The 11,401-nt window shown below is 45.7% G+C and overlaps 1 protein-coding gene across 1 annotated transcript in view; it reads left to right on the forward strand.

The window, feature by feature from the left end:
- CHORDC1 (cysteine and histidine rich domain containing 1) overlaps nucleotides 1-10,925 on the forward strand; it is a 75,489-nt gene extending 64,564 nt beyond the window's left edge. The window contains exons 10-11 of the mRNA XM_082247318.1: nucleotides 1,875-1,937; nucleotides 10,660-10,925. Of these exons, the coding sequence (XP_082103444.1) occupies nucleotides 1,875-1,937; nucleotides 10,660-10,818 (222 nt within the window). The 3' untranslated portion in view covers nucleotides 10,819-10,925. The remainder of the gene's footprint in view (nucleotides 1-1,874; nucleotides 1,938-10,659) is intronic.
- The last annotated feature ends 476 nt before the right edge of the window (nucleotides 10,926-11,401 follow it).

Here is an 11,401-nt window from a genome sequence, read left to right on the forward strand (position 1 = left end):
TAACTGTATATGTTGTACACTGGGGCTATGTTGTTCATATGTGTAAAAATTTATACAGACACACAACATGCAGGGCCATAGCAACACAGTACAGTTAATCCTGTAATCTAGATCTATTATAATATTAACTGTACTGTGTTGCTGTGGGCTGGTGGATTTCTAGTGATGGGATGGTATCTCTCTAACTTTCCTGCATGGTTGCAATGAGCTATCCATGGATGTCTAGAGGCGTTTTCTAGTTCTGGTTTGGTTTAGTGTCTCTGTAACTATATACTGCATAACATAGGGGTCTTGGTGAGGTCCGTTCATTAAATGTATGAGCCGCCATAGCGCAACGCATGATGGATGTGTGAATGAGCCTTTATATGCGCAGAATGAGGTCGGGAATCAGAGTGATGAGTAATTCTTACTAATGTCCCGGGGTCACATATGATGGGCAAATCTCCATTCCTTTCCTTCACCAGACCCTGAGTATGGTGACCGCGTATATTATACACAGTCCTGATATCTTCATATGACTATGACCCACTGTCATCCTCCTCACACCTGGCACCCCACTTCCACCTTGCTAACACCCCACCCCTGTCATCCTCATCACACTTGGCTCCTCACACCTGGCACCCCACTGCTGCCTTGTTAAAACCCTACCCCTGTTATCCTCCTCACACCTGGCATCCCACTGCCTCCTTGCTAACTCCATACCTCCTCTTTATCACACCTGGCACCCCATTTCCGCCTTGCTAACACCCCACCCCCTCTCATCTTCATCACACCTGGCACCCCACTGCCACCTTGCTAACACCCTACCCTCTGTCATCCTCTTGTTCATCACCCCTGGCACCCCACTGCCGCATTAAAAACACCCCACCCCCTCTCATCCTCTTCATTACACCTGGCACCCCACTTCTGCCTTGGTAACACCCCACCCCCTGTCATCCTCCTCTTCATCACATGTGGCACCCCACTGCTGCCTTGGTAACATCCCACCCCTTGCCCTTCTCCTCTTCATCACACCTGGCACCCCACTGCTGCCTTGCTAGCACCCTACCCCATCTTATCCTCATCCTCCTCACACCTGGCACCCCACTGTTGCCTTGGTAACATCCCACCTCCTCTCATCCTCCTCTTCAATTCTCCTGGCACACCACTGCTGCCTTGCGAACACCTTTTTCTCTGGCACCCCACTTCCACCTTGCTAACACCCTATCCCCTGTCATCCTCATCAGAGTCCTGGAACTTCCTTGGGGTGACAGGGGTCCCACAATTCTGTGTGCACAATTAGTCGGCAACAATCGTGGCAAAAAAGCGCAGCGATCGAATGTCATTGGAAGTGACGGGAATCCCAAGCGTGTCCTTCGAACCGGGATGCCTGGATGTGAACGGAGCCTTAATTCAAGGGTTCCCTTTTTTTTTTTTATTTTTTTTTTTTATTTTTTTTTTTTTTTTAAAGGTTGAGAGGCTGTTCTAGAGGAATCCCACGGGTATGGCATCTGCATAGTTTTATCGGTCCAGGCTGGACTGATGTAACTATGTAACAGTAGCCATACCTGGAATTTTTTTTTTTTAAATATATGAAAAATTTGCAATGTTGGTTATTGTCCAGTTAACAGATCATGCGAACACTGCTAAATTGGCCAGGTCATCAAGGCAATAACCCCTGGTCTAGAAAGAGGTTAATGTTTACCTGCTTGGATTGGTCTGTTCTCTCGCCTCGGGTTGTAAAACATAAAAATTAGATTAGAAAAACTATTGTTTGTGCTAGATAAAAATGACACTTTAAGGGAAAAGATTGTAGCATTGTAAGCAGTTTGGGTCAGCACATAAATTTATACTGTGGAATTTTGTTTACATAGTATATGCCTTTCGTCTTACAGGTCAACATTCACATAGTGTTTGATGGTGAGAAAGAATTCCAGCAGCATCTACAGTTATGGGGGGTAAGTATTATTCTTTAGCTTTGTTGTGCTGTTCGCTTTGTTAGTGGTGTTTCTTTTTTATCTTTTTCTAGTTGATGTAGCATAACACTGTTAAATAGTTGCAGGTTCCATGGTATACTCCCAGTTTGTTTAAAGTGGAACTTTGGGCAAAAACTTCTTTTCATTTTGGATAGTGCAGTGGAGGGTTATAACCCATGTCAGATTTGTTTTAATCATCTGTGTCCCTTTGCGGAGATCCTGGTCCATGGCCAAACGGGAAGTGAGAGGAAATCCATGTATATTAAAGAATCACTTAGGAACCCCCAGGTCACCAGAACTGGTGTCCCCATTGGAAGATTTCCCCTCTATTACTTTTCTGGGGACAACCCAAAATTTGGGACTTTCTTTTACTTTTCACTTTCAATCATAATGGTAAACAGGGCAAATAGAGAGGGTGTGTCTCCCTAACGGGGGCTCAGACAGCAATAAAAACTGACAGGTGTTCTAATCCCTCTTGACTCTATCCAAAACAAACTTAACCACTTGCCTACTGTGCACTTAAACCCCCTTCCCATCCAGGTCAATTTTCAGCTTTCAGTGCTCTCACACTTTGAATGACAATTGCGCGGTCATGCTACACTGTACCCATATGAAATTTTTATCATTTTTTTCACACAAATAGAGCTTTCTTTTGGTGGTATTTAATCATCTCTGGGTTTTTTACTTTTTACAAAAAAAAAAAGAAAAAAGACAGAAAATTTTGAAAGAAAAAAAAGTTTTTCTTATTTTCTGCGAGTAAATTTTGAAAATAAATACATTTTTCTCCTTCACTGATGTGCGCTGATGAGGCGGCACTGATGGGCACTGATAGGCTGCACTGATGGGCACTGATGATGTGGCACTTATGGGCACTGATGAGGAGGTACTAATATGCCGCACTGATAGGCGGCACTGATGGGCACTGACGGGTGGCACTGACGGACACTGACGGGTGGCACTGACGGGTGGCACTGACGGGTGGCACTGACGGGTGGCACTGACGGGTGGCACTGACGGGTGGCACTGACGGGCGGCACTGACGGGCGGCACTGACGGGCAGCACCATCAGTGCCCATAGTGTTGCCAGTCAGTGCTCATCAGTGCCTAGATGAGCAGGCACTGATGGGCACTGACTGGCAGCACTATGGGCACTGATTGTGGGCACTGATGGGGGGCACTGATGGCGGGCACTGTGGGCACTGAGTGTATGTTTTTTTTACCTTGTGTAATCAGGGCACTGGTGATCGGTGCCCGTTTTAAAAACGGCCTCCCGAAAATGTGAGTCCGCGCTGCAGCCGTACATAGGCTGTAGCGCCGATGGGAGGAAGTTAAAAAAGTTTCTCTTTTGTTCATTGACAGACACAGCTCCAGAATCTTCTTGACCATTGGTTTATGCTGCCCCCTACAGTAGTAGGACTCTAGGCAGGAAAAAGCTTTACCACGCCTATGGGGCAGTCTCAGGGGGTTTACTTCCTGCTATAGGCATTCAGTTTTTTTTCTGCCTAGTCAGGAGTAAGGAACTAGGTCCTTGCTGGGATCTCTGGTCCTAGCATTTTTTTATTCCTTTTTAGATGGAATTTTTTCTTCTATTATTTTCTGTTCCTGTGAGAACTACAATCAACTGTTGGACTGGGCGACGGACTGGATATTCTAGATCCTTAAGGTCCCCTAAGTCCGGCCAACAAGCTTGCGCAGGCCTCAGCTCCATGCCAGGTCAGCCACGACATAGCCCCATGGCGACATGGCCTGCGAGTTAAACGTCTCGCGAGGGCGCATACGACCTGGTCCCGGCCTGAGTTGCAGCGTGCCTCCTGGCCAACAGAACCCCCATTCCAATGGAGCGGTGGTCTGTCCGGCGCAGTGCCCACCCAGTTCCATGGTGTGGTAAGTAGTGTCTCCCCTCTCCCCTGGTGGTCTTTTGGGGTGGACGTGGGCCCCTTCCTGGAACGGTCAGACCCCAGGGTTCCCTTTCCTTCCCCCCCAGCCCCTCTAAATTTCAGGTCAATGTGGGTCTTTCGGCCACCCAATACCTCCCCCTCCTTGGGTGTGGTTATAAATTTGCTGTTGCCACATGCTCTTAAGGTAGGCTGGTTGGAGTTGCAGCTGACCGGGTTTTCCTGGTGCGCAACGACGGGGTTGGGTTCTCTGCCATCCGAGGGGTGTTGACTAGGGCAGGGATGTCCTTGGGGCTCGGTGGTTGAGCTGGGGGAGCGGATGTTGTACCATCCGCGGGTACGCGCCTCACGTGGGTTTATTTTGTTGCAGCAGTCCTTTTTTTTTTTTTTCCCCATTTAGTTAGCACACCTATTTTTCTTTGCTTTGGTTTTTTTTTTTTTTTTTTTTTCTTCAAACCGGTTTACAGTTCCCAGGAAGGAAGAAAAGGTAAGTCCAATCCTGGACCTCAAAGCTCTGAACCGCTTTGTGGGGGTACAGATATGTCAAATGGAGTCCATTCGTACGGTAGTGGAAACCACACGTCGAGGGGATCTTCTGGCCTCTATTGATATCAAGGACGCTTATTTTCATATTCTGATATGTCGGTCATCTGCGCTTCCATGGCCAAAGAGCCTGAACAATTTGTGGCATTACTCTTTGGTCTCACCTCACCTTGGCATAAAGTGTTGTCCCTGGTGTTGGCATTGTTGGGCCAGGGGGGATTGGGGTACTAGAGTACCTGGACGATCATCGTCTGCGAGCAGAGTCTCCGAATGCTCTGACGGACAACCTGAAGATTACTGTGCGGACTCTGCAGGAGTTCGGTTGGAAATTTCATTTCCAGGAATCTGCTCTGGTTCCGTCCACCACATTGGATTATTTGGGTCTGCCTCTGGATTCTGCCTCAGCCAGGGTGTTTCTCCCATGGCGGGGGGAACCGTTTGTCAGAGGCATATCCAAGTTAGAAATGTCTTGGATCCACAAGGCCAAGACTTATGTTCCCTTTGGCCTAAATGTAGATGTAGATGTCAATGCCTTCATTAATAATTCTTAAATTCATCTATTTTTCGGTATATATTGATGCTTGGATGTGAACTCTATCCGAATTGTGTTGGTTTTAGATTAAATTATTTATTAATACAACCATTGGCCTTTTTTACCTAAAGTAGCAGAGAGTGAGTATTTACTCATTAGACCATTGATATTTAATTGATATTTTTTATAATTTTATACTGTTGCTTTTAATCCTGTACTGCTTGGAAGCAATCTAATGACTTTCTTTGTTGGCCAATGTTTGTATTATACTTCAAGATGGTTTTATATTCACTATTTATGCCATTTATTTATATTTGCCATCTTATTATTTAAGATGGTTTTATATTTATTTTATATTCATAATTTGTGCTATTTATCTTATTCAGATTTGTCATTTTAATCTTTGGAATTATGTACAGGGATTACGTTTTTCTCCTCTTATAGACATTATAAGGATGCTTTATGTGCTGTGGGGCATACTCCCTCTGCTGGTGTAATACGGTCACCACAGCCCTATACAATATTTTTATCTTGTATATATCGATTCCTGTGTGTATCTGTCAGTTTGGAACCATGCACCTGTGATCGATATTCATATTTCTTTTAGCTTTAAGATATGATCGTGTATAGGGACATATCTTATGTGTAGAGTTAAGGGCAGCCGTTCCAATACCCAAAATGGTGGCCGCTGCGCTTCCGGCACAATTCAGATTGAGGCTGGTTCCTGATTGGTTGTTTCATATATATATATAGGGTGAAGTCAGCACGCCGCCCTCATCCCCATTAGAAGTCTTTGCAGACGAGCGCGTAGGGTACGGCGTGCTGACATCACTACGCTGCCCCGAGGACGAGCTACATGAGAGCCGGCCGGCTTCTTTACATGCGATTCTTTTCATCTACCATGTGAGTGTTATTTTACAATTTATTTAATAAAGGCTGTACAGTATCGCACTATCCAGTCCCCTTCTTTTCTTTATGGCACACTGAGCCCCATCTTGTGGTCAGCACCGGTAATACCATCCACTTGGCTGTGACCTGGAGGTTTGTTGCTGCTGTGATCCTTTCTGAGTGGCGCTGTGAGGAATCAACTACTAGATGCTCATTTATACCAGAATCTGGTAAGGAGACACGCATGTCACTTGTGTGGGAGCACCGTGGTGATTAGCCTTACTGGATTTTTCCTTTCACTCCACTGATTTTGGAATTCACTTCTGGGACTTTATGAAGATATATTATGAACTGATTTACTTTGTGTGTTTGTGATTTCTGGTCACTATCAATTTACAATGTATTGTGTTGCATTCATCCATGCTTAGGTCTACCCTTCAGGGTTTATTACTTAGTAGACACCTGTTATTTATTTATCCAGTGCCTTGGTTGCCCACCGGGCACCTGATGGTTTTACTGTCTCTTTTAGGTGATTTTCATTTTCTGATTGGTGTAGGACCCATCAGTTCTCATTAGCGCAGCTTTATTATATTTATTATTGTTTCTCCCATGGGACAAGCTCCCAAAGCTGCAGGATGCCATTTGGCTCCTGTTGTCCAGCTGTCGGTTATCTCTCAGGACTTGCATGCGGGTGCAGGGCCTAATGGTGTCTACCTTTTTGAGGCAGTCCTGTTTACACAGTTCCACACAAGACCTCTACAAAGGGAGATTCTTGCTAGCTGGGACAAGAATCCACAGTCTCTGGACAATCTGATCCTGTTGAGCCTGGGTACGAGAGGGTGCCTGATTTGGTGGCTTCTCTCTCCAGCACTTCGACAGAGAAAATCTTTCCTTCCCCTGTACTGGACAGTGGTCACTATGGATGCCAGCCTGTCCGGGTGGGGTGGCGTTCTACGCTTCAGACGGTCTGGCTCATTGGACGAATCTCCTTCAGGGCTGTCCAGTAAGGTTTTATTTGAACAAGACCATGGCCGTGGCTTATGTCAGTCACTAAGGGGGCACATGAAGTGTCCTGGTGGCTCGGGAAGTAGCCGACATTCTAAGGTGAGCAGACCGCTTCGTTCCAGCCCTCTCTGCTGTGCATATTCCAGGGGTGAAAAATTGACAGGTGGATTATGTCAGTCATCAGGCGTTGGACCAGGGAGAATGGTTACTTCATCCGGAGTTGTTTCATCAGTTGTGTCTCTGGTGGGGAACTCCCGAGGTGGACCTGTTGGCCTCACGTCTCAACAGGAAGGTGCAGAGGTATGTGGCACGGTCTTGGGATCTTCTGGCCAATGCCACAGACGCACTGGTGGCTCCATGGGGCCAGTATCGTCTGAGACACGCCTTTCCCTCTCTAAAAAAACTTCTTCCAAGACGCCTGTGAAGCGTCAGGGCAGAAGAGATTCTGGCCATCCTAGTGGTCCTGGACTGGCCTGACCGGTCTTGGTACGCCGATCTGATACGGTTGGTCGCTGCTGCTCCTTGGAGACTTCCCCTCAGAGAAGATCTGTTGGCTCAAGGGCCAATTTTCCATCTTGCTTTAGTCGTTGGCTTTAATGGCTTGGCTGTCGAAAGCCAAGTGCTGAAGGATAGAAGGTTGTCTGAATCGGTGATTCCCAAGCTTCTAAAAGCTAGCAAATCTACCTCTAGGAAGATTTACCATTGCGTTTGGAAAGCGTACATTATGTGGTGTGAATCCCTTGGGGTTCACCCCCTCTGCTTTTCATTGGCTCTGATTTTGGCTTTCCTCCACCAAGGTTTTAAGCAGCGTCTTGCCTGGGGTACCATCAAGGGCCAGGTTTCGGACTTGGCGATTCTTCTTTCAACTTCCTTTTGGCTGCACATTATTTGGTTTGCACCATTGTTTAGGGGGTTCAACACTTCGCTCCCCCAGTGCGGTCCCTGTTGCCCCTTGGGATCTCAATTTGGTACTGACGGTTCTTGAGAAACCGCTTTTCGAAAATATTTGCAAGATTCCTTTGCTTACATTACTTCTGCACGCAAGGTGTCGTGGTGGCTTTGTCTTGTCGTTCACCTTACTTGGTGGCTCAGAGATAAAGTGGTGCTTCGCCCTTGTCAGTCATTCCTTCCTAAGGTCGTCTCTGGTTTCCATCTGAATGAAGACATTGTGTTGCCTTCCCTGTGTCCTAAGCCTAAGCGTCCTAAGCATCTTAAAGAGATTGCCTTGCATTCTCTGGATGTGGTTCGGGCAATCAGGGTGTACCTGGTGGCAACCGAGTCGTTTGGAAATCGGACTCCCTATTTGTCCTTACGGATCGACCTCGCAAGCGGTTGGCCGCATCTGCCGTGACCATTTCCAGATGGATCAGACAGACGGTGGTGCAGGCTGTTTAAGAGGACTAGTCCTCTATGAGGATGTATGTTTTTTTTTTTTTTGGTTTTTTTTTTTCAGGTGCGCTCCAGTTGTTCCTGGTTGAGCTCCGTGTTACCTGGTTGGCTAGGGTTAGCCTTTGGGTTTTTTTTTTTCTGCTGTGTTTTTCCCACCCCTCATGTTCAATACTGCTTTAGGGTTTCCCAATGGTCAAGAAGATTCTGGAGCTGTGTCCCTCAATGAACAAAAGCAAACTCCAGGCATATATTTTCTTTACAATTTAAGTAAAATGGCGAGGTCTCCTCTCCACCACCAGCACCTGATTGACTAGTAAACCAGTCACCAGCAAATTATGAGATCATGTCATTAGATTTTGAAATAAGAAAAAAAACAATTGGGGAACAAGCAGGTTTTTTTAACGCAGAAGAGACCTACTGTTTCTCTTTTGCATTAAAGATTCTTATCTGCCAGTCCGTTGCTGTACACTAAACTGTGCATGTACTATTTCGGCAATGCAGAGATGACAGTACTCCTGTGCATGCATGGGAGTGATGTCACCTCAGCCCAGCCAATAAAATGACTGGAGATCGGTACCTGGAAGCTGCCAGGCCAAAGATGCAGGCAGGAAGCTCCAGCACACGGCAGCGTTGAAGTGAAGGGGAAGTACAATTCCACTTTAAGGCAACGCAGGTGATGATAAAGAATGTACTAAAGAATGCAGGAAACATGCATATGCCTCAATGTATTACCTCCTGTGGAATTTCCATACTTATGGAGACTTCATGTTGGCCGGTGGCAGTACGTCCTACAGTAGCCAATGCTGGCTGTGGCAAAAGTTAACTAAATAGATGTGTTTTGAGTTGTTAATACTTTTAACCATTTTCCGCCCGCGCTATAGCCGAAAGACAGCTACAACGTTGACTTCCAGTGCTGGGAGGGCGTCCATAGATGTCCTCTCTTGATCGTGCTGCTTGCGTGCCCCCTGCGGCACTCTTTGATAGAGTTCTTCGGACTCGGCTGATCATAGAGCAGGGTAAAGAGCCAGTCACAGCGGCCCTTTACCACGTGATCAGCTGTCAGCAAATGACAGCGGATCACAGATGTAAACAGAAGCCTGCTATCGGCTGTTTTCTCTCCTCAGGATCAGCGTGAGAAGAAAGTCGGTAACTGGCTTCTATTACAGGGACATCGGTCCTCATCCATGCCCGCTAGTCATTGCCACCTATCAGAGCAAATTGGTGCCCACCAGTGCTGCCAATCATTGCCCATCATCCGTGTTGCACATCATCAGTGTTGCCTATCTCCGTGCTTATCAGTGCCGCTTCTCAGTGCACCCTCATCAGTGCCTATCAGTGAAGGAGAAAAATTACCTGTTTGCAAAATTTTATAACAAACTGACTTTTTTTTTTTAATTTTCAGGTCTTTTTTTGTTTCTTTAGCAAAAAAATAAATAAAAAACCCAGTGGTGATTAAGAGCCGGCTCACACTGGGGCGACTTGTCAGGCGACCTGGTCGCCTGACAAGTCGCCGTGGGTTGCCTGCCATAGATTAGCACAGGACCCGTTCTAATAGGAGCGACACAAGTCGCTCCGACTTAGAAAAAGGGTCCTGTACTACTTTGGGGCGACCTGCATTGACTGTATGTGAACCGGCTCTTAATACCACCAAAACTCTATTTGTGTAAAAACAAAATGGTACATTTTGTTTGGGTACAGTGCTGCATGACCGTGCAATTGTCATTCAAAGTGCAACAGTGCTGAAATTTGCTTAGCCAGGAAGAGGGGGTAAAGGGCCCAGTAAGCAAGTGGTTTAAAGGATAAGTTCACCTTTGGGAACATGTTATATGTTTCATCCATTTTTAGGGTGGATCATGTAATATGCCCCAAATGCTGCAGCCACCGTGGTAGTTCAGATTAGTTGAGGACCGTAGTAGTACATTGGTTCTTCCTGTCAGTGTATTTGCATGCCCGTAGGGGATGTACGGGCACACAGATACACTGACCGGTCTGCTGGAAACCTGCATGGTTCACTGGTGCAATGCTTTACAGGCTCAAAAAAATGAAATGCACATTTTTTTTCACCTGCAAAAAAAGTGCATTTATTACTTTTTTTTTTTTTTTTTTTAACTTCTCCTTTTAACTAAGAGTTACATTTCTATCAGCTTACGTCCTGCTCTGACACCTGTGCAAAGAATGGGCGGAGGGGTTGTAACTGGAAGCGGATCTCAGAGAGCTATAATATCATTGTCAGTAGTTCTAACCCATGACTGAATGAAGCAGGATGTCATTTGTCATAATCCTTTATCAAAGACCAAACAAATGTTTTGGCTGAAGTTGACCATAAAATGTATTTAAAACCAATTGGTGGTATCCATCTGTCCTTTTACTTTTATGGATTATGTGCTACTTTTTTTTGTGTAACTTTTTTTTTTTTTTTTAATTTTATAAATTGTAATTTTTATTTTTTCAGGTCATTGATGTCCAAAAAAGTTATGTTAATTTAACTGCGACAAAGGTGGAAGTTTTCATGAAAAAGGCTGAGCCAATGATGTGGGCCCGACTAGAGCTACCTCAGAAAGTTGCCCCTCCGCCCCAACACAAGGACTCTGGAGACGCCCAAGACCCATGATCTGGGACTAGAATAAAATGCTGGCTAGTAGTAGGGATCCAAGAAATGTATTATTTTTTTTCCCCCCCAAGCATCACGTTTCACTGACTGAGAATTTTTGTTAAAAATTAAGGCTTTGATATTATGATTACTCAGTGCATGTCTAGTTACATCTCCTCTGTATTCGTTTTGATGGCAATACAAAAGCATTCAGTTCATCTGTGATCTTCATCAAGGCAGTGTCCTCTTTGGGCACCTACTCCCAGATAGGGCTTTAGTTGGAGGGGGGCAGAGTTCAGTGCCATGGTGGATCTTCTGCCTGGGACCCAAAAAAGGGAATTTTCCACCAATGATAAGCATTTTAAACCCAAGTCCATCCTCCAAAAAATTCACATACCTGCTTGTAAATGCTTTCTGTGCATTCCATCTCTCTCTGCGAGCTTCAGAACTTGCCATGGAGTCTGTGCTGGGCCCAATAGTTATTGGCAAGATGATCCCCCCTGCATCACCCATTCATTCCCTCCTCAGCCTGTCATGGACCCGCCCCATGGGTGGGTTAATAATTGCAGAATCCTGAACTTCGCATCCAGCTCACTAAAAACAC

The sequence above is a fragment of the Pelophylax lessonae genome, assembly GCF_965119305.1.
Source record: "Pelophylax lessonae genome assembly, chromosome: 2".
NCBI lineage: Eukaryota > Metazoa > Chordata > Amphibia > Anura > Ranidae > Pelophylax > Pelophylax lessonae.